The sequence below is a fragment of the Annulohypoxylon maeteangense genome, assembly GCF_022496945.1.
Source record: "Annulohypoxylon maeteangense strain CBS 123835 unplaced genomic scaffold GGS22scaffold_8, whole genome shotgun sequence".
Taxonomy (NCBI): domain Eukaryota; kingdom Fungi; phylum Ascomycota; class Sordariomycetes; order Xylariales; family Hypoxylaceae; genus Annulohypoxylon; species Annulohypoxylon maeteangense.
In genome coordinates this window covers 894,155-921,962 of record NW_025953255.1, presented here as the reverse complement: position 1 = coordinate 921,962, position 27,808 = coordinate 894,155, and the positions used below count along the sequence as shown (strand labels likewise).

The window sequence follows — 27,808 nt, the reverse complement described above, 5'->3', positions numbered from 1 at the left end:
ACGACGAGAGGCAACGGCAGTGGAACAACGCTAAAAAGTTCACAGTGAGCTCTCAGCTGCTTAGCTGGGTAGGTGGTGGTCTGTGCATTGAAGCTTCCAAAGTTCAGTTAAGGCTAACCCTTGGATGTACGTAAATGATGGTGGGCAGTTGTGGGGAGGGGAATAGTGGGGTTTGATATGCTTAAATCAGCTATCGGGGCCACCGATAAGCGGTCTAGGGCGTGTGATTAGAAGGTGAGAGGATTAGTACACCTCAGTTCGCATAAACTGAATACAGCTAGGGTTAACCAGGGTTATCTATTGGATAAAACGGAGAAAGAGACGGTGCGGAAGCTGCAGGTGTACCGAAAAGGTCATTGTGGAGAAACTTTTGCGAACATCCTCCAAGTCCACAAGGTCCCCCAATCTTGTTCAATCTTGCTACCAAGATCTTCTCCTTATGTACGGTAATTTTGTTCAACTGAATGCATCTCCCCTGAAATCTGTCATCGACGAAAAAAAAAGTTTCCGCCTTGCGTCTCCCAATGTACTACCACGTTTCACGACCCAAAACAAATCCAAATCGAGCCCTTTATAATCGTTCGTTTCTACCAGCTCAGCCAATACCTCCACCATCGTCATCAACGCTACTACTCATACGGTAGTGGCTGGGAGAAGAGGGTGTATGAGGAAATTAAGCCTGCAATACGGCCACCAGTACCCAGTTGGACCAATTCTGGAAGAGTGTGTCACGGGTCTCATGTCGGCCGGCTTTTTGCACTTGATGGATGCTTGAAATTTTTATTATCTTGGCCTTTTGTACTCTGTATCGTCTTTTCATTTTTTTATTCCCACCCTTATGCAAGACCCGATTTGCTTGTAAGTACAGAATATGTCCAATAAGTCTAATAAGTCCACGTCCATTTGATTGCCTAGGTGCTTACCATACATGTGGTATGTCATCTTCCGCTATCGCTTCTTTGATGCCTTTTTGTATCTCTATCACCTCATCCTACTCTCTTATTTCGCCAATATCCTACGAAGAAGATATCCTCGAAACGTCGACGAATATGATTCGGAAACTAATATGTTTCGTCGCATAGTTTCTCTAGGCCGGAAGGCCGGTGAAGAACGGCAGATATTAGCTATGTCACCATCACCTGGAGATGATGCCTCGTCGCCTCACGATTCTAAGAATACTAGTGGGCTTGCTAGTGTCTTCAAAGGCCTCGCCGGTGCTGCTAAGTTAACTAAATCTCCTCCGGCTCCCGTACAATCCTCTGGTCCCTCCATCAATGCCCAGATCGCCGAACGCCTTAATACCACGCCGGGTATCCTCCGCGGCCTACCATCGCAACATAGTGAAGCCTTTGAGTTATTGAAGAATGGGTCGATGAACGAGAGAGTTAATGCCGCCAATGCGTTGCGACATACCGTGTCAGATTACCCCCTTAATCCCGTCTTAGATATTTGGTATGCAGCCAAAGACTTAGTCGATCCGACCAATCCCAGGGCAACCCGATCATCAGGCTGGGAACTCCTGAAGGAATGTGTAAAGCATGCGTCTTCGACCGATCTTGAGCGCAACGAATATTTCCAGACGATATCTGCCGAGGCCAACCCGGAAGACTTCTATTTACAACTTGCCACCTTGGTTGATTTGACGAATCACGGCCGAAACTTATCCGGCTTCGATTACGATGTCTTTCCACTCCTATCGAAGTGGCTTGAAGAATCATTTGATGCGGTACGCGCCGCGCGAGGCGCCGCGAAAAAGCAAGGGTCACGGATGAAAGGGAAGGGCTTAGTTACTGGGGAAGATAGGAATTTTGCGGATCTCTTCAGCTTTATTAACGACGTAATCAAGTTCAATTCTAACGTCGCCGATGATGACGCCGCCGAAGTCCTGATCGACAAATTGCTGGATATCTGCATGAACACTAGTGTTGAAGAGGACCTACAAGCATGTATAAGCGTTATGGATGCCATAGTAACATTTGGGGCGATTCCTGGGGATAAGTTGAAGAGCTGCGTTCATGTTCTTTGCTCCATCCACTGTCTCGTCCCCAATCTTCAGAAGGATGCGTGGCATACCATTAGCATCCTGTGTCGGTCACACAACGGACATACAACCGTAAGGCTACTTCTGGACGTTTTAGCAAGCCTTCCAGAAAATGCGGATAAGAAGAAGGAAGTTGTCAGAGAAGTCAGGGGTGCTTTGTCGGTCCTCACGAAGCTTGTGTCGAAGAGTTCCGAGAAGGGATATCCCGCTGTTCCCTTTGCCCTTTTGGTCGATGGCCTATCCACAGTGGTCAAGGCCACCTCTGCTTGGAAAATACACCTCGACATATTACGGTTAACAAACGCATTATTCTATGACAGCCAGCGCAATGTGAATAACATGTTGGCTGATGAAGACTGGACGCCTGTCTTTGATGTTGCAGTCACATGTGCCGGAGCTGTTATCACATCACTAACTAAAACCGAGAATTCTATCAAGTCCCTCTTAGGTCCAGAAGAGGCTGACTCTGCCGAGAGTATGCTAGCTCGGGAATTATTTAAACTCATACGTCGAATCGAGACCATACTATCTGATGAACCTGGTGTTGCCACGCAGAAACAGGAGGTTTCATCTCTGGACCAAGCGGACAGCAGCAGTCAAAAACCAGAGGGCGCGCAGACGGAGCAACCTAATCCCCTCGTCCAAAAACAGGATTGTATCGTATTCTTTACCAAGATACATCCTGCTCTTCCCGACTCCGCAGCGATACTGATTCTCGAATATTTCAAGAAGTTTCGATGTTGCTCCCCATCAGATCCTTTCTGGGAGACTAACTTGAGCCTCGTGTTGGATGCATTTTTAGCAGATAGGAAACGATCAACTAATGTCCGCCTGCGGGCATTACAAGCCTTTACGGAGGTCTATGATATGATCGAACTACTCAATGATCAGTTTGAGCCTGATTTCATACCGGAGTTAATTGAGCGCTTATTGGCGGACGTCGCGGGCGAGACAGATATTGTGTTATTACAGGAGGTGGTGTCTTTTGCTGCTTCCGTTGCCAGTATCTCGAATCACACACTCTTCTGTTACGTCGTCGATACGCTTCGAGGTATAATATGGAATAACCGGTCGCGTTCACCTATGTCTTCTTCACTTTCTCTTACCCCAGACCCGCCGTCTACGCCTCACCAAGCAAAGCCGGTTACCACTCAAACACCATCCAACGTAGTTACGCGGGGATATGTGCAGATGTTTCTACGTGTACTAAACTACGATGCTACCAAGTCGACACGTCTATTTAGCGTCTTAGTATCCATAGCCGAGTCAAATCTTAGCGAGACAGACGCTCGTATCACTGCGATGCAGCTGTTGATTCGATTAAGAGCTGACTGGGCCAACCGTATTTTCGTTACTCCACATACCGAATCGATCAGTCTTGCTACCTCTCTATGTCGTACTGAGGAATCAATGGCGCGCAAATTTGCTGAAGAAACGTCATACGCTGCTCGAATGTCAAGGAGCGAGGCTGCTGGATCTGCGCGATCGTCTCGTGGGCAGGGTCAGATGCAAGATAGGAGTTATCCGTTCAGATCAGCTAGTGGTAGCAAGTCGGGAGCAGGTACATATCAGCAGTTGTGGGTCGCTTCTGATGCAGATGCCTTACCGGAGGCTCCATCTCAAGCGGCAAGCACAGTGCTTTATTGTGGTGATTGTAACGACACTACCGGAGTCGATGACTCGGCACAAACCCCAATCCTTCGGACTGGGTTATGGCTTGAGACCATACTAACGTTGCTAAGACAAGGTTGTGACTGGGAGGTTTATAGCTTTATCCTAGTTCACCTACCATCTCAATTGAGCAATCATGCTATCTTCCGGGATGCCGTTCCGCAACTACGGGAATTGAGACGAACCGTATGCGAACAGATCAAAATGAACAGCTTCCAAGAGCCACCAAATGTTTACGGGTTACGCAAAGCGGATGTTGCCATATGTTTATTCAACACGTTGACCATGATTCTCAGCTATCACCAACACTTTCAGAAGGCAGAGGAAGACGAAATCGTTCGGACCTTTGTACATGGCATAGCAACGTGGGAACGAAGTGCAAAGTGTTGTATACATGCACTTACGATATGCTGCCATGAGCTCCCATCGTCAACCGGCAAGGCTTTGGTCACAATTCTGCAGAAGATGGCGCAGATTATCACCCAACCCTACGTCGCTATGCATATTCTGGAGTTCTTGGCTTGCCTTAGTAGATTGCCTTCCCTATATGCTAATTTCCGGGAGGACGAGTATCGAATTGTCTTTGGAATTTGTTTTCGATACTTACAATACGTACGCGGTAGGAAGCAAGCGCACCGAATGAGTTCGATTAGCGATTCATCAGTTCCTGCGATAAGCGAATATTTACCCAACTCAAATGCGTCGGATGATCTGCCTCAATATGTATACACGTTGGCATATCACGTCATCGCGTTCTGGTTCCTAGCCCTAAAGCTTCCGGATCGCGCAAACCATGTTGGCTGGATTGCGAAGAACCTGTTTACAGATGTTGACGGACCTCAGGTCTCGGACGAGCAAGCCCAACTCACAATGGATTTCATGCAGAAGGTTACGTACGCCGATGTCGATGAGTCTGCAGCGGACCCTTCTTTTACCGCGGACAGATTTGGGGAAATACTTAAGAAGAGGTGGTTGATTGGAAATAGCATCGTTACAATCGAGCAAGCTACCGCAACTGGTTGGGCTCAGATTACGAAACGGCAGCCGTCTGGAACATCCTCCTACACTATCCGCGAGCTATTCAGACCGCCTCCAGCACATCAGCGTCCCATGAACGAAAGCGCGAGAGAGGGCTATGTAGCGCCTTCGAACAGCGTCTTGCCGAACCATTTACTAGTGCAGTTATTATCCTCCATGCCCCAAGGAAGCGAAGTTTCACGTCCCATACCGCTGCCTGACGACGAGGTAGTGAACAGGGCTATCAGGATGTTCGACCATAATTCGACAGTCGATGGCCATAAAGTTGGCGTGATATATATCGGGGAAAATCAAACGAACGAATCCGAGATTCTAGCCAACATAACAGGGAGTGGGGACTATCTCGAATTTCTAAATGGTCTCGGAACACTGACGAAACTAAATGGCGCAACGTTCAACACGCAAGGCTTAGATCGACAGTACGATACTGATGGGAAATACACGTTTTGTTGGAGGGATAGGGTGACGGAAATTGTTTTCCATGTCACGACGCAGATGCCAACCAATCTAGAACATGATCCTCGGTGCACCCTCAAGAAGCGCCATATCGGGAATGATTTTGTTAATATTATTTTCAACGACTCCGGCTTCCCCTTCAAGTTTGACACCTTCCCATCGGAATTCAACTTTGTCAATATTGTGATCACTCCGGAGTCGCGTGCTTCGTTCGTCGCTACCAGGCAGAGGACACCGAAAGATGTTGAAGAGTCATTCTACAAAGTCCGCCTGATGAGCAAGCCTGGCTTTCCCGAAATATCGCCAGCTTCCGAAACTAAGATCGTAAGCCTGAGGGCTTTACCCGACTTCATCCGGCTTTTAGCACTGAACGCGTCGGTCTTCTCACTAGTCTGGGCCCATCGGGAAGGCGGCGAGCACATCTCACCATGGCGTAACAGATTGAGAGAAATCAAGAGACTCCGAGAAAAATACGGTCCGAAGGTGGCGCCTCAGGGGCCTACGCCCTCCCCACCGGGTACCGCTCTGGGCTACGGGCCTCCTCCCACCATAAACGCCGCTGCACAATTAGAGGCAGCTAGATCAGGTAACACCGTTCGAGATAGCTTTAGTAGCCTTCGACGGTCATCAGTTGCCACATTTTTCTCTGCTTCTAGCGAGCAGAATTCTCACCGGTCATCTATGCTTTCTACCGCAACGACAGATAATACGGAGGTCATGACAGTTAATGGGCTAGACGCACTGGTCGATAGCGTTGACTTCTCCAAATGGTCGGCGTAATAACACGCGTCGTTACATCTTTCAATACGAACCTTCGGGCATTTTCCCCGGGGGTCACGCATATATGATTATTATCCACGAGAGGTTACGGTTTTGGGGGGTTCCGCGAAAACAAAAAAGCATGGCGTCTGGATTGGGAGGATACCACTGAAGTTACTTGTCTATTTTCCTGTTTCACTTTTATACTTCTGCCTGAACATATTGCCGGAAATGTCCATTCTGTACATGGTTGTTAAGGGAACTCTTCGTCATATGCCCCGCAGAGGTCGCCGGCCGAGAGCCAGCGGTGACGTTGGCGGTGACTCAGCCCCCGACGACGAAAAGGAAATAAAAAAACAATAAGGGATGGCGGAAAGGGGGGGAAGGAAGGTTGGGAGGCTGATTTGGGTTTTCGGGTGGAAATTAAAAAGAAAAGTTGATCCCGTTTTTACACTGCTCACTTCTCATCTTACTATAAAGAGAACTTAAGGCACGCCGCCACACGTATTATATTGTTTTTGAAACTGTTCTTTCTTTGATACCTACCTAAGGTGAATAATAAAAAAGAACTGACGATGGTGACGAGATTGTGGTGTATACATACTTGATGCAAGCGTACGAGAAAAGAATAAGCGCTTTGGACGGTTGCAAGTCTCCGTAGGTTACACGAATGTGACTCAACCCCTACGTACTCTACAAAAGGCGGGTTACACAAAGTATGGGGGAGGAGAGGAGAGGAGATTTCTCTCAGGTATTGGTGGGCATCATCATCATGGCATGTAGGTAGGTAGGTACGTATGCGTTGCGCGTGTGGATATTTTCGGCGGTTTCGGCCTGGGATGGAGAAAGGCGACGGGAGGACGCGATTTCTTAGGTGAGAGCCGTAAAAGCCGATCGGGAGGCCAAGTGCGGAAGGGTCGGATATACGCGCACACGTTCTGTTTTTTCTTTTTTTTAACTGGGAATTGTGGAGGTTTTTTTTTTTCTTTTTGCCTGGTATGATCTACCGCTAGGGTCCCTGGTAGGGCTTAGAGGATGGGATGTGCGCATTAGGTTTCCAGGTCCGGGGTTATTATTTTTTTCTTTTCTTTTTTTTTTCGCCTAGGTACGCTTTAATAGAGGTTTGGTAGGTACTTAGTAGGTATTACGGATTTGGGATGTGTGTATCACCTGTGCGTGCTATTGATTTGTGGCTACCTGATAGGTGCTTAACGCCAGGTTCCAAGTTTCTTATTAAAGAGAAAAGAAGAAGGGGAGAAAACGCGTGTCCGGAGTACATGAGACTTTCAGCCATGTATTCTCATATTTAAACTTGTGCGACGTGAAGAGGGATACTTGTGTAATGGAAGTGTTGGAATTGACTGTTGGTGAAAGAGTTGAAAAAAAAAAAAAAAAAAAGATGTGTGTACAAACGAACCTGGTTCGTGACAGGGGTAGATTTGACAGAACAGGCATTAGCATTTTAGACGAAGGCATATTGATGTAATACGACCAGGTATCTGTTCAGCTTTCCCGATCTATCTAGTAATCTACTTCCTCCCTCGCTCAGGCCGTCGAAACGCGCCCGCGAGATTTACTCTAGATACTTACCGAGGGCTGCATATCCGAGCGGGCGGACGGACGGAGGATTTATCGATGTGAGGTAGGTAGCACAGGTATAACTCTAGGTAGGTAGGTACTTCGTACGAGTACGAGGTAGATAGATAGGTAGACTAGGGAAATAAAAGAGAGATTTCTCAAAGAGTTGATTCCAGAAAGGGGTGGTTACACAAGTCAAGCAGAGAGAGCGCGGGGCCGTGGTGCCGTGCATAGGTCTGCAACGTCTACAACGTCTACATCTCTGATACTTAGGTACATAAGAGAGATAGGTGAGATGATCATCAATGTGGAAAGATAGAAACGAGTAAACCGGTGTGAATCGCGGCAGCGGCAAGCGCCAAAGTAGGTCACATGGTTTCTTTCCGTTCCATCAACTTCGTGAGGGTGGTCTGATGCGAAGACCGGTATAACAGAGCACGTGTGTATCGCAACCGTCGTTTGATATATCGAAGGAGCATTTGTTGCATTTTGCCCGCCCAGTTCACATCATAGGACGGCGATTATGCGATTATGTGTGTACTTCTGTGTCACCTCGACCTAATGTAGAAACAGCCCACCACGGTGTGCTTCTCGATACAGGAGCAAGGTCCGCTGTTTAACTATCATTCCAGCTTACTATGCGTCTCTCGGTCCGTGGCCATGTTAAAGAGGTACCTACATAAGTCGTGGGTAGGAAAGTAGATGGGTTGAAGAATCAGAGAGAGAAAATTTTACCTGGGGGCGCATTGTCCAACCAGGCACTGCATGAATAAATATTGACGTAGGACAACTGCAAGTGCTGTAGGTAAGGTAGACTTGAAAGTGTAGACGCGGAGTTTCCTGCGATGCAATGCGAGTTGTATCTTGGCCAATAAGAAATGCGCTTTCAGAAACAGTTCCATGGGTTCTGGGCGGCATCAATACCGCACGGAAATAAGAAGAAGCACTTGCTAAACTGGGCTGCATGACGACGACGTGCCGCACCCATACATCCCCCCCGTCGTTCGTTCGAGTCGGTAAGATAAAAGGGTAACTGCCCAGCCGTCTTGGAAAGCTTATGACTGTTTGTAAGTTTTGTCAGTTTTTGTCTATTAATGTCCATGTAATTGTTTCGAGTTTCTCATATGATATCGTAATCTTATTAGAATCGAAGAGATCTGCTAGGATCTTGTTAGGCATTCTTAGAGTAGCCTCTTCAGGCATCATTATGTCTTGGTGTCTTACTCTCTTGCAAGCCAAGCCAAGACAGTCTGATTGCTGCAAACGTTTTAAGATTAGCAGATATTTAGCCATTTATCGAACACGGCTCAGGAGCGCCATGATTCAGTGCTTACTGTGGCAGCCTCTTTCGACTAGCAAGGTTCAGCATAGGCGGCGTCTGTAGGTATTCACCGTGTGAGAAAAGCCTATACCAGCCTGCCAGCCCGCCAGCCTTCTAGTGAGAGGGAACTCCCGCCAATAATCTCTAGGCTTGAATACGGTAAGATGATTACTATTTGTGGCTAGCTTGCCCTTCGGCACTGGATTAAGACACGCATGTCTCGCGTGGCGGCTCGGCTCTAACAACGCCGGCGCAGCTAGAACGGGTAAGAGATCGGTACCAGATTTATAACACATATTTCGAAGATGCTGACGACATCTGTTCGTGTGCGCGTGAGCGCGGAAGCATAAGTTACGCCCTGTTTGATGCTGATGAGTCTCTCACACTCCAAACTCCAGTCTCCAGCCCTGCGAGATCAACGGTTTGGGGGTGAGCCGGGTTGGTTGCGCTTATATTCTGTGTCAGATGGGCAATTCAGGCCTCGCAGCCTGTTGACCTGTACACGCAGGTAAGATAATTGCATGGGATCCGTCCAATGCATTGTAACGCCCAGCGGCTTGTGCGACAACCCGTAACTGCGTAATTGGCGCCGGATGAGTCGCGGCAAACAGTACGCCCTCCTGCAACAACCCTGAAAGAGTGGTACTCTTTATCTGGCCTATGTATCTAGGTAGGTACCTAGATAATAGTGTCTAGTCAGCCGTTGTGACACCCTATAGCTCACCAAAGCATGCTGATCTGAAGCATAGTGTGGATGCAATCTGCGCACCAAGACTGCATAATGAGTTGGCCACTCCTGGTTACACAAGAACCATAGACTGTCGGATCTTGTAGGCCTTGTGGGGTGGTATCATTGATCTGCGAGCCTGTCCTTTTAGATACTGATACGATGGCCTTAACCGTTGTAGATCTTAAAGAATCTAACGTATCGTGAAGTGATCCGGCAGGTATGTGGGAGAGGGGAAAGTATTAGAGGACGCTCGGTTAAAAAGAGCAGCCTGTACGACTGTGTAGTGATGATAGTAATAACAATAATCTCTTTAGGAATAGACCTCAGAAGGATACAGGAAGCATCTTAAAAGCACGTTCTGGATTCATCTTACTCGCTTATGACCCCCGCATCTTGGCCCCCCAAATCAATATTATAGCTCCCACATAAGCTAGTGAATTATAATCATCACTTTCGCTTCTTCGAGGTCTTTGAAGTTGTTACTGGGCCAATCTGCGCGAAGTTGGGCAGCTATGGTGAAGGATTCCGCCCCCACAAATCCCCGCTCGTCTCTAAGGTATCATCAAGGACACCAAAAGAGCACAATGGCGCACGACTAGTTATAGGACTTTGAAATGCCCGCCTCAGCCGCTTTAGATTCGATTATAGCGACCTAGCACGGTTAGGGGCTACATACGAGCTTCGCCATTTTGGAGTCTGAAGGGGCTACTAAGTCCCGTGATTACATTGCACGGCGATGGATCTCCATGCGGTTGTTGAAGGCGAATATGTCTGATTCTGCATGAGTAGGTACCTAGGGACTCGGACATCTGGTCCAAATAGACCATGATAAAGAGGCGAGCTCCGGTATTGACAGATGACAGAGCACCTCGACTCTCAAGTCGAACCTCTCAAGCATTGATTCTCTGGGCACTTAATTCGTTACTCAACATCAGGTTAAGCCAATAAGGGATGCCGCCCAAGAGAGCCATCAATCAGGAGTCGGGTTGCCGAATTCGCCTCCTTCGTCATCAACGTATTTATTAGTTGATTAAATTGGCTAGTTGTCTGGTGTTGTGTTTCCAGACGATATTGCTCAACAAGTACCGTGGTGCTTATCCAAATGAGCTGACCTTAAGCGTAGCTTCTCGTGGTTGATCTAACGTCAACTTCGTGCAACCAATCCCAAACATCCCAAGGCTATACCCGTTCCGATGTTAAATATCATTGGGCAGCGGGAGCTCTGTGACCTTGAATAACGCGTAGTTGAACTGAATTGTTAAGCTGCCTGTCCCGGATTCCCTAAGTAAATTCAGGGGTTGACTGATAACTTCACCATAATGGGATACCTCCTTGCTCTCATTCTGCCTTGATTTCATACCCCTGTTCATGAATAGACGAGCTGATGTCCCACTTGAAAATTAGTCGAAACAGCCCTATGTAGCGCGACTGAGATGAGATGAGATGTGGCTGGAGAGGGTTTGCAATACATCTAAGATGCTGGTGCATTCATCATAAAAATGGATAGCCCCGTCGTAGCGTATGATCGGCTGTCCGGAGAAAATTGATTAGATTGGTTTTAGATCATCGGTTGCCATAGATCTTTATATATCGCCCATTTTTGAAACCCTGCAAGAGTGGATGTTAATATTGAGACTCATTATATCCGTATAGTCGGGGTCTTAGAGCCTACCCATCGATTGAAAGCCTTCGTAACCGCCTTTCACCGCATCGAGGAATACTCGTCTCATTCCTTGCTCTTTAAGTATGGTAACACAAGCGTCGAGTAACCTAATCATAACAGTGTCTTTGCTAGTTGTCATAGCAGGATTTCCATCTTAACTCCAAGTCAGTTTAAAATCTCCAAATGATCCCGATGACTCGAGCTGCCACTAACCTGCAACGCAAACGCACGCCACACCCCCCACGTCAGATCCAATCGTTCGCGCCCAAGGAAGGTCTTGAGCCAATGAGCTGGCTTCATTCGGTGTATATATTAGTGCAGAAGCAACAATCTGTGACTGTTCTAACCCTAGGACAATATCGCTGATGCGACCATCGTTCGCTAGATTCATATATTGGTCGTACCAACCAGTATGATCTTTGCGGGCTGACTCCTTTTCTATAAAATCCGCGATTAAACTAAAATCGTCAAATGTGCCTTGCCGGAAAGATAGACCAGCGGAAGGTGCCGAGAGGCCACCACTGGGCCAATCATCGATCTTCAAGATCCAATCACATATGTCTTGACCACGGCCTGGAGCTTGACCGTTCATTTGCCAGCCCCGCCTTCGAAACCAGCCTTCGGACGCAGATGCCGCAGGTATCCCGCTCAACAAGCGGGGGAACGTAGAACCCAATTGAATTCGATCTACTCCACGTATCCTCTTAAGCTGCTTCAGAGAGTGTTCGTACAGACTAAGTCCGATTCCCCGCCGCCGATACGCTGGCTTAACGATGATCATAGCCAGTGACCCAATTAGCCTCTCGCCTTCTTTGTCCACAAACGTAGTATAAGTCGCACAGAATCCGACGACCTCGCGATTTTCGGGGAGTCTCACAACGAAATGCATAGCGTAGCCATCCCGTTGGAGCAAAGATTGTAGGGGGAATCTCTCTAGGTGAAACTGATCTGGTAGGCACTGATTCCAGAGCTCGTGTACAGGTGCCACATTGAGACCGTCCCAATTTTCCGGGGGCCAGAATTTCGGTTCTATCATCAATGACTGAACATCTAATCCGGTAGTACCTGTAGATGTAGCCGTAACCTCACCAAAAAGAACAGCAGCCGCAGCTTGCAAGTCAGATGACGTGTACCCAGGTAATTCGACAATGGTAGGAAAGTTTGCTTCCATAAGACCAAGGTCGTGCACGCTCTGGCACGCCACAATAATTTGAGGTCGTTGCTCTCCCACCATCCGTGCCATCAAACCCATCTCAACCTGCGAGGATTGGCCGGCGCTCGGCGGGCCGGTGATGACAAAGACAACGGCTTTAGCTCGCTTGATGAAACCAGCATGCGTACCTGTCATCCCGTTCCGAGATGTGTACGGAACATGTCGAATCCACGGGTGTCTCGCGGCCAGGGCTCGGCCAAATGGCTCGAATGGGTCGCTATCGCCGCCATCTGGCTGAGTAGGCGGAACAACTGGTGTAAGAAGAACGACGATATCCCCATCGCCGAGTATCCTGGTGAGAGGGATGCAAGCCTATATATCATACCTTTGAGTTAGTGGCGTACTTTTAAGATGAGTTTGAAGGGATCGATAAGAGCAAGCTAAGACTACGCCGGCAACGACGATGATGCCGTCTGCTAGAAACAACTCATCTCCTAGCTTGGACTATAGGCATAGCTACTAACCTGGTGATCCCTGATGAGAGTCACCTGAGACCGACGTGAGCCTCCTCGGTGTCCGGACGTAGTGGTGGATTTGCCAGGAAGCATTTCTTAGAGCTACCAAAAATCTACTATACGCTTCGCCCCCCATGAATGTTGGGTATTCCTAAGACTATATATTAGCACGGGTCAGAAGGTTAAAAACCACTTCGGGAAGGGGTATCCGCTCCATGTTGTCAGCATGTCGCTCCAAAATTACTCACCAGTCTCACCGAATGTGAATTGCTTATGTCATAAGCATCATCAAGCAAGTCGCCAGACGGTTCGTATACTAGGTTCTAGAAAAGGGTTTTGAGGCTTGTGGCGGGATGAAACGTTCCACACTGACCCGATGTAAGAAGTAGAAGGATGTGGCGCTGTTTGTGATGCGCCGGGGTTAAGTTGAAATCTTTGGGCTAGAGGTGAATAACGGACCGGGGGCCGGGGATAATAAATCGAATGGTAGCCGTATATGTAGCAAAAAACCGATAATGTCTAAGTCTGTTTTAGTATAGATACGGTAATTAGGGCTAGGGAACGATGACGGTGAGCCCCTGCAGGATCATGCGATAAGTACGGTAGGTCTAGGTAAGCAGCTCCCGCCACAGGAAGTAGAGCTCCATTCTTTGCCATGCGGTTCTTAACACACATACATGCCTACATACCTCTACAGGCGCCACCGGCAAAGCCTTATAAATTACCTACCTACTCGGAACCAATAAATGGAAACGAGAAACCGATGTCCGGATAGAAGGCGACCGGCGGTGAAGTCTTCGAGTTCCACCAGTATCCGCTCTAGATTGAAAAGAGACAGAAGGAAGCTGACAACGTATGTGTTCTCTTCTAGTATTGTACAGGGTTGAGTTTGTTGTACGTCAAAATCGCTGTTGTAGTTGTTGAGTATCAGCGGTATCAGTGTCAGACAGATGCAACAACAGAGATATGAAATGGTGTAAGTGAGAAGAGACGCTTACTGACCCGAACACACCCACTAGCTCTTATTTATTAATGATAGATGGTAATAATATTATTATTGAATCAAAGCTTTTTTTTTCCCGTTGCGAATGGTTACGCAAGAGGTGTAACAAGTAGGTACTATAATGGATAATAGACCTCAAGAGCCAACCCAAGAATAGCACGACATATGTCGCTCAAGTTTATACGCATCGAGAGTCCAATAGTAGGGCTTTGACCTCGCATGCGCATCCATGGAGGCATGTACCTGTTTATGGCTGGTGCAGTAATAGGTGCTAGGTATGCATACCTTCATCTTACAATGCCCGGTAGCCTAGGAAATTTTAGTGACGCCCACAGAGCTGCTGGTAGCAAAGCCGACAGTATGTGGGGGGTAGCATTGGGTAATGCCCCCCCTTGTATACGCCTATTAGGTGGTAGCAGGAGGCAGAGCAGGGCAGATACCCAGGTACCTACATGTACCATACATATATGTATTTACTCTTCTGTTGGTATCATGTTTTTTCTCTCTTCTCTTTTGCTGCGGAATCATGACGGTCTTTCTCAAGTCGTCGAGTCGTCAAGTCGTACAAGTGGACACATGTGCGTAACACCTTGACGATAACCTCGAGACCATCAGCTCGCCGAATATTACGTTTATGCCTGCATGTTGCAAACGTGACCTCGGGCATGATGAGTGATTGGAAACTCGGCCGATTCTGCCTACAGGCCGGCCTAATCGAAGAGAAAGATGTGAGTTGGTGGCACATGCAATGTAACAAGTTGGAGGAAATTGATGAGCGTTGGAGTTTTCCAGGGTTGCTCAAGTTGTTGAAGATTTTGGGAGGTTCGAATCGTTCCTCGCAGATCGCAGGAACAACTGATACAACTGATAGCTTAGAGCCATGACTTCCATAGTATTTTTGTTTGAGGGGAAGAGCCGGAGAAAGTTCCGCCCGGCTTTACGCTTTTTTGCGCTTTGGACCTACCATGCCATGGATGTGCACGTAGTACCTGCCAAGAAATATTAGTACTTTCTATTACCGCGACGGGTAAGTCCGCTACATATGATAGCTACCTAGTAGCAAGGTTCCATGGTAACATGGTTAAGGTAGGTACCTACATCACAGGTGTCAGGGTCAATCTGGAGAATTAATCCCACTAATGCACCTGAGCACTAGGTACTGGGTAATACACTAATGTACAAAATACCTACCTGCTCCAGGGCTTACCTGACGTCGCATTTTCCCGACGACCTCAGTCACCTCACGCTTTGGGGCTACATCGATCATACCTACTTAGGTACCTAGTTAGTATCTATAATTTCTTCGACCTGATGCCAAAGCCCCCAAAGCCTCCAATTCGCCCAGTTCACCGCGAGTCCAACTCCTTTCTTTATCTGCTCTACCTGAAACCCTGAAACTTCCAATCTTTTTTTTCCTACCCAAAGAACAATACATACACGACGTCGCATTTATGGTCATGTATCTACACACATATCTACGCATGTGTCTGCGGAGTTGCCATCTCAGGTTCTTAACTACCGTCTTATCATATTAATTCGCCCACTATCATCTACCGCGGCTCCTGTGACCTTGTGAGACCTGACAAGATTGGACAGAGATCCATGGATCTGCGAATGTAAGTAACGATTATCCACCCCACTTTAGATTCTAACCGCGGAAGAGAAAACCGCTTATTTCCTGATTAGTCTCATCGCCTTTCGCTTGTGTCACTTCTTAATCTTCACTGCATGTTCAGTCTTGAAGTAATACTTCGATCCTTATAACTCCTTTCCGGTTCCGATATTACATCGTTAGGTGTTATTTGAACGTCGCAAAGATTGGCTAGTAGTTACGACGAGTTAATGATCACGGTCATCATACTTGCCTAAGTACACATAAGTACATCTACTTTACTTAATAGGTAGATATCCCCTTTGGTATTCTCTGTGATACTTGAATGACATTCCATTTAGAATCTGTGTATCGTCAGATCGGGGTCTCGACCGTATGAGCTGTATTTCGGCACATGAACAACTCAATATTGTGACAGCATAGGCTACTAGGCACGTCAAGCAAGTAGCATCATATAATACCTATCCAACAGTGATGTTCGACCTATTACACACTTGATGGCTATCATATAAGCGCTTACGTTACACAGGCATAGTCACTTCACTTATTTGGTTGCCATTACGTCTTAACTCCGGTCCGAGTTGTTGAGGCTCCTTCGAAAAAGCAAATGTTGCTGCAGTTGGTGTCTACTTAGACAACTCGGAATTGACCCTATTCGTCATACCCAGACCCACCAAATACACTATGAATGTGGTGTATAAGTCTTTAAGCAACCTAACCTAGTACCTACCCAAGTTTAGCCTCTCCGACATTATCATCACCTACTCATAGATATCACAAAGGAAGAGTAAAACAATAATTCAGAATATAATATTACTTTCCTTATATATCATGTATAATATCAAGCTCGACCCCAAATTTATAAAGCTCAAGGAATTTTCGCAATTTTCAAAGCGTCCACGTCAGTTCTATCTACCTAGTATGCATGAGAGCTAATCCACTATATCGTTTATATCCAACAGAGGCAGTACAATAAGTCTAACTACGTGTCTTATCAGGAATCTCCCAAGCACAACGCAGCTTATCATTCGATCATGCAATTATAGTAACTCATAACTGCTCGGCCAAGTGGTGTTAGCAGCTCCATATAACTCCATTTATACCGAATAAGAATTCGGGCATACTAGACATGCAAGGCCAATGCATCTTACTATAGACCTCTATGTTCGAAAGATATACCATAGTACGGAGTAGTAGATCATTGCTTTCGCTACTTGTTGCCATTTCACGACCGAGCGACTGGATACCATCCTTACAGACTGTTTTCAGGGGGCACAGTTGCAGGTTACATGTAAGAGCCGTAAGAGTCCGGAAGACGGCGGAATAAACCACCCAATCACGGCCATTCAAGAACCCCGATTCAGAAAATTCGTAAAGTAGCGTATGAAAGTTGAGAAAATACCTATTGACGGTAAATATAGGTACTTAGGTACATCGTTGGACGCGACGCGTCTTTCACAGCTCCAGGATTAGAATGGCGCTAAGATCCGCTGTAATCCTAGCAGCCCTAGCCTCGGGATCTGAGTGTCGTTTAGCGTCATTTTTATGGGTCGCTTTAACTTCGGACGTGCCGGTATTAGCCCCATATTTTTATCCTCCTAGGGCTTGATCCAATCATTTCACTTCGCCTCGGCGCGTCCAAGCCTTCAACGTTCCTTAAAAACGCGTCAAGCTCGTCAGTATGATCCAATGTAAGGCTGAGTGTACAGAACAAGGGATCCGGGATATTCATTCCGCTTCGTGCCGATAGACACGTTACTCTGGTGGCTGATCGAATTTCAGAGCGTAATTGAGTCACCCATCATGTCGGGCTATCAAGATGACGATGATGGATTTCAGGGGATGCAAGACCTTCGAGATACCCTCTCAGATGTGGTTGCAGGTAAGATTTCACTAATCGGTGATTTTTACTGTAATAACAATAATGTACTAATTCTTAAAGCGTCTAAATTAACGGCAAAGCAACGTGGAAGCAGTGTGAAACCAACTGTAGAAAAGTTGACCTCACTGTCGTATGAGCAAGGCCTCCTTCCAGAGGACTTGAGCCAGCTCATAGATCTGGTCACAACTCCGACTTTTCTTGACCAAGCAAGTCTTGGAAACATTTTGAGAAATCTTTTCCCAGCTGCTGCTGTGAGCGCAGATTTTGTCGTCAGGATAATCGGTTCTCTTGGGCATGGCAAGCTGAAACCATCTCTTGCCATTCAGGGGGCACTCTTAAAATGGCTCGTTATGATATACCATATCATTGATAATCAGATTATCCTCTCGCGTGCCTACCCCGTTCTGTTCAATCTACTCGATACCGCCGCAATTAGGTTTGTTCATCTATATAACCTTCTACAACGTGAGTCGCTGACACTCTCAGGAAACAATTATGCCATTTACTGGCTCTTATTACCCGACGTCGACATGTGAGGCCTTATCGAATTCAGAGTCTGTGAGTATTTTGGTTTAACGTGACTCTTATCACCGCTTATTCTCCTCTAGTCTATCCTTATCCAGGCAAACGGGAAATGATCCTGCCGTAACTGGACTACTTCGAGTGTTTAAAGACTACTATCCCGAGATTATCGTAGGAGAAGTAACTCGTGCGAAAGCGTCTACTTTCAAGGTATATATATCCTACTCTAAATGAAAAAATCGGGTCGGTCATCGCTCATCATTTCTACAGCACCCAGACCCTCAATGGCGCGAGAGACTAGATGAGATCCAAGCGGCCCACGCAGCGCGAACAACAGACCGTTCAGAACGACCTCTAGAAGCATTCAGGGTAGCTCGAAATAGGACACGTGGCAAGGGTTCTACTCAACTCCCCGAAGTGCACACCTCAAACGCTACAGAGGTAAGTCTTACCTAGACCTTATAGATGTTAAACTTGAACTAAACAATTATCAGAACTCTATCACACTCGAGGAAATAGAAAATGTAGATGGCTTAGTGAACAATTTGGAAAAGATTGAGTTACCAAACCAGCTAATCGCAGTCCTTGGAGATCCATTACTCCAAAAGTTATTAACCCTGAAACCACATAGTGAAGCTCACCAACGAGCCAGTAGCTGGCTAGCTTCATATGGGCAGGATTTAATGAGTGGAGAGGGTGGCGTAGACCCTAGTGATTGCTTAGAAATGCTGAAAGCCTATGCCTCTAGTACTAGGGTATGTGTCCATGTAACCGCATATTAAACTTTTTGACTAACAGTCTCCTTAGACCTTCCCTCCTATATTTTTGGCCTTCTTCAGCGAGTATCTCAAGATATGGAACGGCCAGGATGGACAGGACCTAGTATTAGCAATACTGTCATATTTGCCATTACTCAACTTTTCAGGTTAGAAATGCAACCCCAATCATGATTCTATAAAGCTAATACAACCCAGAACTATTTGCCAGCATCTTGCAGCCCCTCGAAGTCAAGATCCTTGACAACACTACAGATTCCCAATTGCAGCTACTTGATTTCTATACGAATTTACTTCGGCGATGGACTATTCACTTGGCATCACTTCAAGAGAAATCAAATCAAGCATCGGATATTGTTGCTGGTCTGATAACCCACGTCAACGATCTCTGTCTCACCTTAGTTCAGACGTCTCCTACCGCCTCCACGCACTCGAAGGTCTTGGATTTCTACGAACAGACATCAGTTCTTGCTTCAGACCCGAAGCTTTTACTTCATACTCGAATAATGATACCGCCTTCCCCATTGGTATATATCCTTCATTTCAGCTTCGCCCCGAGTTCTTTAGCTCGACTCTGTTCATTATTGTCAAAGTATAAGGCGGGGTTTCAAAAGGCCATGGCTACGTCTCGTTCTGCATATACTTCGGAATATATCAACGAGTTTAACGGATTTCTCATGGACATCTGCAATTGTATTTGGCGGTCGCGCGCCTTCAACAACAATGATGTCAATGCCCACGGCTGCTTGGTATCTAGAATACTTACGAACGATCTCATGTCTTACGTCAACAACCTCAACATGGGCAATTCGCTCTCATCGCTCTTTTCTCTGTCGTATTCACCAGTCTTATGCCTCTCGGCAATCTCTCATTTCCGCGAGCTAGAAGACGAGGAACTACGGCAGAATGAGGGCGAACTCAGCATCAGGCATGCCGGACCCGTGACTCGTGCCAGCCTCAATGCTCTAGCCAATAAGGGTGGGCTAAGAGTAGGTTGGGATGATTATCGTCTCGGCGTGCTAAGTTACCTAGAACGACAGGGCATGGCCGGCGTTGGGGAGTTGATGTACAACACAATGACGAACGTAATGAGAAGGAGGTCTCTGATGACAGAAGCTGCAAAATAGCCGTTTAACGATTCCCGCAAGATTTGGTTATTGCAAGTGTATCTCAGGTTCGATACCCACAATACAAATTCAATGAGTAATAATACGTAGATAATCATGCGAATATAATGCTTTGTCTGACTCTGTCCAGTCCCTAGAAATGCTATCCTGTTGAAAGGGTATCTTTTAAATAACGAATAGCCGCCCAAAATCAATTTCGAGCGTTTCCATCCTTAATGCTCGTTCATTCATTTCGTTTCGTTCCAAAACGCCCCCCTTTCCGCTAAACATTCCCATCTGTCATCACCCCATCCCAATGTTGAAAGGGCGCCATACCATGCAAGTTAAGTGCATATCCAACCACGCATACCTGCCTACCCCCTAACGCATCCGACTACACCAAAACACAACCATCGCTCGAATCCGCCTTAAGAACTCCCACCAAACCCAATCTTCTGTTTCGACTCGCTACTCTCGAGCCCGTAACCCCCAAGACCACCCTGCGAATACGTCAACCCCTCCGTCCCCATCTTCTGCTGATTCCTCGGCCCCCGATCCTTCAAATCCACCCTCAACCACCCCAAAACCAACTCTCCTAGTCGACTATTCCCCGTATTCTTCCCCTCCGCCTCGCCCAAAAACTGCTCCGTGGGTCCCCATTCCCGCACCGTGCCTAAATGCATATGCACAAGATGAGTCGGCCATCCGGCGAGGTTATCCAGTATATGAGTCGCGTAGACAATAGTGCACTCCCGAATCTCCGTCTCGTGCTTCAGCCAGCCAAGAAACTCGGCACGGCTTAACACGTCTAAATCTACGGTTATCTCATCGAGCAGGAGCACAGTCCACGGGCGTACAAGCCCCATGGCGAGCTGCACGCGCCTCCGCTCGCCGTCGCTGACGGCGTGCATGCGCCACGCGATGTCGATGTCCAGCACCCCCAGCAGCTCGTCCCGCCTTTCCGGGTACGCGTCCCCGCCGACAGACCGCAGCAGCTCCGCGACGCCGATGTCCGTCCGCACGATCGGGTTCAGTACCCACTCTAGCCCTAGGTACGTCACGCCTTCCAGCCCCTCTTTGAACGGGTCTACGCCCGACACGCTGATGCTGTTTCCCGGCGCAAGCCGCTTGCCCGCTAACAGGCGGAGTAGAGTTGTTTTTCCGGCACCGTTGGCGCCGATTAGAAGCGTGCGGCTGCGCGGTGGCACGCTGAGGGATATGTTCCGGATGCCGGTCCGGTAGTCCGGGAAGGTGTATGTGAGGTTAGTGACGGTGATATCTGGGGGCGCCATTTTAGCGGTTTTGGGTTTGGAAATGGGAAGGAGGGAGTGGGAGAGAGGAGAAATGACCGATACGAGTTTCGTCGATGACTTTATGAACTTTTTCCGATGCGGAAATTGTGGGTCCTGGTTGACGATGTGACACCATATGGTTTCAGGACACAGTGTAGACAGTGCGGATTGGGCACGTTGCTTCCCGCCGGAGTACGTAGGATATAGATGTACGGATGTTGGTTTCCAAAGACGACGTCATTACACAATCTAATAAAATGAGTAGGTACCTAAGTACAAACGCGACTAATTCTATATTTAAAATTCCTTCTATATATAGGTAAGTCCGCCTCTAGTAACAACAAAAGCCCTGTGTTCCTTGCCAACTCTTAGGTCAAGTAGAAATATCTACGTCGTGAAAACAAGGCGATAAGTTATAACAATATAATTTCCTTGTTTTCGGATAATATATGAAAGATTAGACTCTGTAAGGTACTTGCCCAGTAGGTAGTTCTGGTTCGTCAAAGCCCTTGGTTGGTGTAACACTGCCTGAGTCTCCCCCCCTTTACCCCTTTTTACGTCAACCGTGAACATTTCTATTCAGGAACTTCGATTTCAAAAACTCAATAGCATCTACATCTTATTCAGGATTGATCAAACAGGTTGATAACTGGTCCAATGAATCGTATAATGCTAACATTTCTTTTAGTGATTACTTATATCATTTCTCCTCGTTGCCAGTCCGTGGCTCTCCTAGATAATGTCGAAACTCCTATCATTCAAATCACAACTTAGCTGTTTTGTTTATAATAAACATCTACCTCGTGGTTAACTTTTTATCAGTAGAAGTACTAGATATTAAATGTGTGCGTATCGTATGCATGCAATGGCTTAGCGGTGCTACTAAACTGGGACTACATTTCCCCACGCTTAGAAATAACCTCGGAATATAATTGGGGTCGAATCTGGATTGGCCATTCGATTCCTACCCCAGAGCACGCAATGCCAATTAGTAATGTTCTAATTCGTTCTATCGTTTCGGTGATGTTATTAAGGCGATTTTAGTTGCCACCATACGATAACTCCTAAATAGGGGACAAGTAATCGACTTACTAATGATATAGCAGTATATAACTCCTGACTATCGCCGCAGAGGACCTAGTATTGCTGTGTTATCAAACGCAATCCCGCAAACTGGTGCAGATACCCCAAAGATCCCTTAGTTCATGACTTTATTACCAGCCGTAGCTCGACGAACTCTAATTCGAACATTGTATCGCAATTCAAAACAATCGATCTTTTCCATATTACCACGGAAAGCCAACATGACAACCGCTATCTTTAAACATATCGATGTGTCGGCAGTTCCAGAAGGGACAAAGCCGTGGGTGAAGGTCGACGCCGACGTTAGCTCCTTCAAATTAGCTGAACATAAGCGCTCAGTAAATAATCTCAGGGGGCATGAAAGCGACTTTTCTACTGATAACTCTGGGTTCGCGGTATACAAGGAACCAGCCAGTGAGAAGGCTTTCAAGGATGACGCTGCTATACGTAGTGGATACTACCAAGAGGTCGAAGATCTGTTGAAGAAACGGATACCCGGCATCAAGAGGGTAGTCATATTCGACCACACTATTCGGAGACGAACGCCCGAAGCGGCCAGAGCCCCAGTTCAGCAAGTCCATGTCGACCAAACGCCTGCCGCGGCCGAAGTGCGCGTGCGGCGACACCTTCCAGCAGACGAGGCCGAAGAACTCCTAAAGGGTCGGTTTCAAATCATCAACGTGTGGCGGCCCATAGAGAACCCTGCGAGCGACTTTCCTCTGGCTGTCATCGATTGGCGTACAACGAAGCTGGATGATTTTGTCCCGGTAAATTTGCTCTATCCCAAACGCGAGGACTTCGCAACGGACAATGATGACAGGGGGAAGGAAGTGCGTCCCGACGAATCTAAGTTGCACTCGGCAGAGGGATATGAAGTACGAGGAGAGACGATGTCCGTAGCACCAAATACGGCCCACAAATTCTACTATCAGAAGGACATGACACCGGATGAGGTGTTGCTGTTGAAGTGCTACGACTCTTGGGGTGAAGGACAGCCACAGGGGAAAGAGGGAATCGCGGTGAGGACGCCGCATACGGCTTTCGTTGATCCTCAAACACCCCAAGACGCACCTGGAAGACAGAGCATAGAGGTTCGGTGCCTAGTATTTTATGACTAGGACTGAATAAGAGCATATCGACTATAAAAGGCCTATCATATTATATAACTGATGAAAATAATGATTCAGGAGGTTCTTGATATATTGGCAGAATAGGGGCTGGAAGAATGCAACAATTGAACTGCTATATGTTTGGTTTATGGGAAGATAAATCGACAGACAATCTTGGAATTTTAATTTGGCTGAACCTGGCCGTATTGTCCCTCTTCTGAATTGGTCACATGCACACTGCGACTTCTACGATAATAGAACATCTGCTAGACAGTAGCTTAGTCATCCAAGTAAGGTGTTGATTTGGGAGGAAGGGTACGAGAAGCTAGCTGTCGCTAGCACTCTAAGGTCTAGGGATGCCACCCGTATATAGATGCATTCTACTCAACCTTGTACTCCCGAATTATTTTTCTCTTTTCTCAACCATCATTCTACCCACCGTCTTCCCCTTCGTTTCGTCGGATTCGAAAAACCTACACATTTGATTCTACACACCCCATACGTGATCAATTCTTTTTTCGTCTCCTTCATCGTCATCTCTTATATCACATTTCATGACATCCCGGAGCTGGCTATCAATAAATCATCTGCACGCCACGCTCAGTTTCATGACTGACAATTTCGACATCTGAAATTCGTAGAGGTATAAGAAACAGTCCCTCTTGACCCTACTCGTCGCCTCCTTCCTCTTTGTGGTCGAGAAAAAATTATTCAGGTATGTTAATCCTCGTTCCTTTCCCGTCACCTACCATACGAGAGCCCACCACACGCACAAGCTATCAACGACGTCCCACATACCGCGAACCCATCTACATCACTAATGTCCTCACGCCATACTAACTTATTACAGTTTTTTTTTTTCACGCCCAACTCGCCGAGTTCGCCGTTTTTGTGATTTTCGTACCAAGCTCCCAACTTCAAGTTGAACTACGCGATTATTTCACAATATCACACTCATACTTCCAACGCACGATAGACCAATAAAACACCAATCTTGTCGACGCGTCTGTCCCTCAGCCATCGTAAGTAAAACAAATCCTCACGCCGTTCTATCACGATACTTCTTTATATCCACCACGATTTTGTTTGCTAACTACTATATAAACAGACTACAACATGCCTAATACCACAGCACGCCGTGGTCCCGGTGGTCCCGGTGGTGATGACAACGGCAAGAAACCCGGCGGTCGCGGCAACAAGCGAGCTCTCGACAAGACCGGAACCAAGAAAGAGCAGCCGGCGAAGAAAAAGGGAAAGGCCAAAGCTGGCGCTGGTGCTCCTAGGGTCCAAGCTCGAGCCTCGGGGGCGCCTAGACAACGACTCCTTGCTCCCGCTGGAAGAAGAAACGCGGTGGGACCTGCCAATCCTGGAGTTCCCGCGGCAGGTAACCAGTCTGGGCGTAGATTAGCCAGCCGCCCGGGCCCTGAGAATACACAGGGGATGAACCAATATCCCCCGGTGCCTCCGCCCAACCAGCAGCTGCAGCCGACCTCGATCCCCCTTACCCGACAGCAGTTCCTCCTACTGGTTCGTGCCCGTGCCCGTGCCCAAGCCATTCGCAACGCACCCCGCCAAGCGAACGGGATGCCCATGCCTGTACATCCCCCGTATGGCATCCCCGTGCAAGTGGTCCCACGACAACCTATCCCCCAGGGACAGCTCAACCCCGGACTCAACTACAACCCCGCGGGACCCTCCTTTCCGCCCCCGACCTTCCCCAACTACCCGCGTCGACCGCTACAAGAGGTCGAGAACGACTATCCCCTGTCCCCTCTTCGCCGCCAGTCGCAAGTCCCACCCCCGCACGGACCCAACGTATTAGCAGCCCAGCGACCTCCCTCGCCCGTGTACTACGTGCCACCGCCGCGCTCGGTAAACCCTCCGTCCGTAGCCCAAGGAGGACAAGGACAAGAAGAAGAGCAGGAGCAGCAGCAGCAACCACAGGGTAGAGTTCTCTTCGTACAGAACCCCTACGTTGCGCACTGGCTGCAGAATGTGCCTGTTGGGGGAGAGCCCGAGTAGCAACCGGACCACCCCGAGGACCGTCTGCTTCCAGACCCCGACGACGCGCCAGCTCTGGGCTATCCGCAAGTCGCCGATCATCCTGTGGATGACTTCGAGATGGATACGACCCCCAATGCCATCTCGGACGCGGATTGGAATCGCTTGTTGGCGCCGTTCGCGTATTACGATGGGTATGGCCACATCCAGGTGGATTGGCAGGCCGCGTATTTTGCGGCTGAGCAGATCGATGGCCGTGGTTGGTATTGATTCACGGTTAATCCATTGAAGGAACTGCGGATGGAGATGTGGTGGAATGATGGCTTTTCTGCTTCTCGCTGTGCTTTTCTTTCTTTCCTCGCTCTTTTTATCCTGCCGTCCTGGATTGACGCTGATGGGATTGTTGCTTTGTCTCTGTCTCGCCTCTAGATAGGCAACGCACGGAGAAATTCATCGCTGTGGATATCGGAAAGGCTTTATAGCAATGGCATAACAAACCAAATTGAAGAATGCACAATACACATGCAGGCTTGAAGAGTAATGCATAGGACGACAGCCTAGTCGCCAGTACCAATTGCTTTTCTGCCTAACTTTGATTGACAGTACATTTGCATTGTAGTGACAATTGGCGACCCGACGGTTTGGTAAGTATCTTGAATTGTGCCACTGATAGTATGCTCAGGACTGATCTGTCCGAATGAGTGCCGTCGACTAACAGCCCTTTGCGATGGTGCTATACCCATCTTCTTGACATAAGCCGACCATGGATAATTGGTAGATCGACAATTGCAAATGCCGTGTCCCGTCTAATCAATGTATTGCTGTAGACAAGATACATTCTTCGATTCAAAGAGAGCGTCACTCTTAGGCGGAAGGGACGTGGTAGCCGGATCTGTCCTTGCAGTTAATACTACAACGGCATATCTCAATCAATGGGGGACGCTGCGTTATTAATAGGCATAGAAGAAAATGGTTGCATCTTCTAGATTACCTCCAAGTTCTAGACAGTTTTTAGCCCTAGACCATTATTTCCCGTAACTTTTTCCTTGTTTTACTGATCTTAGAGTTTTGGGCGATTGTTGTTTCGGAGAGCTCTTCTTGTTATTAGTCATTTATATCTCGCGATTATACCTACCTTTATTGTAACTTCATCATGTCTGCCCTAGAGCGCCTGTACGCTGTCCTTGACGACATTGACATCGACTCTTTCCCAAATGAAGACGACCGGTCGCGAGCAGAAGATCTCATCATGGACGCTTTAGTAAGAGTAAGGAAGCCGTGGGATATCGCATTAAACCACAATTGGGTAAACCCGTGCACCAATGCCGCCACCAAGACCCTTATCGATGTCGGCGTCTTTAGGAAATGGGTAGAAAATGGAAGCAAACCACAAACGAGTGTCGAGCTTGCTAGTCTTACGGATACAGATCCTACGCTCATCAGTTAGTGTAATTCTTATTGAGTGATGATCTATACTAGCTAATTCTTACCGATGGGAAGAACGAATTGTGAGACAGCTCGCTGCGCAACATCTTCTCATAGAGACGGCAGAGGATACCTATGCTCCTACCGCATGGGCGACGACCCTAGGGACTGATCCCTCGTTTCCAGCCCTATATGGGACCTTATATCACGATATAACTGCGGTAGTATTTGGCGGGATGCCATCGTTTCGTACGTCTTTTGTGTTTTATCTCTATATGAGAAAGTTCGACTCGTACTTATACGTAACACTTAGTGAGGAAGACGGGATACAAGAATCCAATTGATGATAAGAACGGTGTCATACAACACGTCAAAGGACCCGACACTTCTTTTTTCGAGTACATCATAGCCGACCCAGTCCGTACTGAGGAATTTACCCATTCAATGGAGTGCCATTCGAAAGGAAGCATGGTGGCCTGGCCAGATGTCTATCCCACGAATACGCTCATAAAAGGTGCTAAACCGGGTAGAGCTCTAGTAGTTGATATTGGTGGGAGCAAGGGCCACGACTTGGAGAAGTTCCGGCTCAGACATCCGGACATTCCGGAAGGTAGCCTGATATTACAAGACCTTCCTGGAGTTCTTCGAGACGTACATATAAGCAACAAGATCATCTCGAAATGCCCGTATGACTTTTTCACTCCACAGCCGGTGAAAGGAGCCAGAGCTTATTTCCTACACACTGTTCTCCACGACTGGCCGGATGACGGGGCGGCCGAAATTTTGAAAGTCGTCGCTGCTGCCATGGAAAAGGGGTACTCCAAGGCATTGATTCACGAATGCATGGTAGAGAATATCAAGCCGTCGCTGCGTACGACTACGTCAGATTTGACAATGCTGGCATGTTCATCTTCGGCAGAGAGAACGGTAAAGGAGTGGGATGCCCTCCTTAGTCGCGCCGGGTTGGGAATCGTCAAGATCTGGAAGCGACCGGCGGCTATGGAGGGTGTTATTGAAGCAGAATTAATCTAATCCTGAATTAGTTAATGTGGTGTGAATATGGATTTTTTTA

General features: G+C 47.5%; 7 protein-coding genes across 7 annotated transcripts; 4 read left to right on the top strand and 3 right to left on the bottom strand.

Moving 5' to 3' along the window:
• Nucleotides 1-401: 401 nt before the first annotated feature.
• GGS22DRAFT_163012 (uncharacterized protein) lies at nt 402-6,491 on the top strand. Its single transcript, XM_047961301.1, has 2 exons — nt 402-858; nt 1,083-6,491. The coding sequence occupies exons 1-2, from the start codon at nt 768-770 to the stop codon at nt 5,984-5,986; spliced, it is 4,995 nt and encodes a 1,664-aa protein (XP_047819032.1). The 5' UTR covers nt 402-767; the 3' UTR covers nt 5,987-6,491.
• A 4,723-nt stretch (nt 6,492-11,214) lies between these two features.
• GGS22DRAFT_140151 (uncharacterized protein) lies at nt 11,215-13,379 on the bottom strand. The gene is made up of 3 exons (XM_047958708.1): nt 13,174-13,379; nt 12,935-13,076; nt 11,215-12,782 (listed from the first exon to the last, which is right to left on the bottom strand). Exons 2-3 carry the CDS (start codon nt 13,016-13,018, stop codon nt 11,466-11,468), a joined length of 1,401 nt encoding a protein of 466 aa, XP_047819031.1. The 5' UTR covers nt 13,019-13,076; nt 13,174-13,379; the 3' UTR covers nt 11,215-11,465.
• A 3,804-nt stretch (nt 13,380-17,183) lies between these two features.
• On the top strand, nt 17,184-20,051 carry GGS22DRAFT_140126 (Mis6-domain-containing protein). The gene is made up of 8 exons (XM_047958707.1): nt 17,184-17,422; nt 17,483-17,858; nt 17,909-17,980; nt 18,031-18,154; nt 18,215-18,385; nt 18,439-18,699; nt 18,752-18,869; nt 18,919-20,051. The coding sequence occupies exons 1-8, from the start codon at nt 17,344-17,346 to the stop codon at nt 19,845-19,847; spliced, it is 2,130 nt and encodes a 709-aa protein (XP_047819030.1). The 5' UTR covers nt 17,184-17,343; the 3' UTR covers nt 19,848-20,051.
• On the bottom strand, nt 19,931-21,206 carry GGS22DRAFT_163000 (CCR4-Not complex subunit Caf16). The gene has a single exon (XM_047961300.1). It carries the CDS (start codon nt 21,116-21,118, stop codon nt 20,255-20,257), a length of 864 nt encoding a protein of 287 aa, XP_047819029.1. The 5' UTR covers nt 21,119-21,206; the 3' UTR covers nt 19,931-20,254.
• Nucleotides 21,207-22,422: 1,216 nt separating this feature from the next.
• On the top strand, nt 22,423-23,319 carry GGS22DRAFT_179776 (uncharacterized protein; the record flags this gene model as incomplete). The annotated part of the gene is made up of 1 exon (XM_047963708.1): nt 22,423-23,319. One exon carries the CDS (start codon nt 22,423-22,425, stop codon nt 23,317-23,319), a length of 897 nt encoding a protein of 298 aa, XP_047819028.1.
• A 600-nt stretch (nt 23,320-23,919) lies between these two features.
• GGS22DRAFT_162997 (uncharacterized protein) lies at nt 23,920-25,052 on the bottom strand. The gene has a single exon (XM_047961299.1). It carries the CDS (start codon nt 24,924-24,926, stop codon nt 24,420-24,422), a length of 507 nt encoding a protein of 168 aa, XP_047819027.1. The 5' UTR covers nt 24,927-25,052; the 3' UTR covers nt 23,920-24,419.
• Nucleotides 25,053-26,464: 1,412 nt separating this feature from the next.
• GGS22DRAFT_188482 (S-adenosyl-L-methionine-dependent methyltransferase) lies at nt 26,465-27,768 on the top strand (the record flags this gene model as incomplete). The annotated part of the gene is made up of 3 exons (XM_047964730.1): nt 26,465-26,753; nt 26,812-26,985; nt 27,050-27,768. 3 exons carry the CDS (start codon nt 26,465-26,467, stop codon nt 27,766-27,768), a joined length of 1,182 nt encoding a protein of 393 aa, XP_047819026.1.
• Between the last annotated feature and the right edge of the window lie 40 nt (nt 27,769-27,808).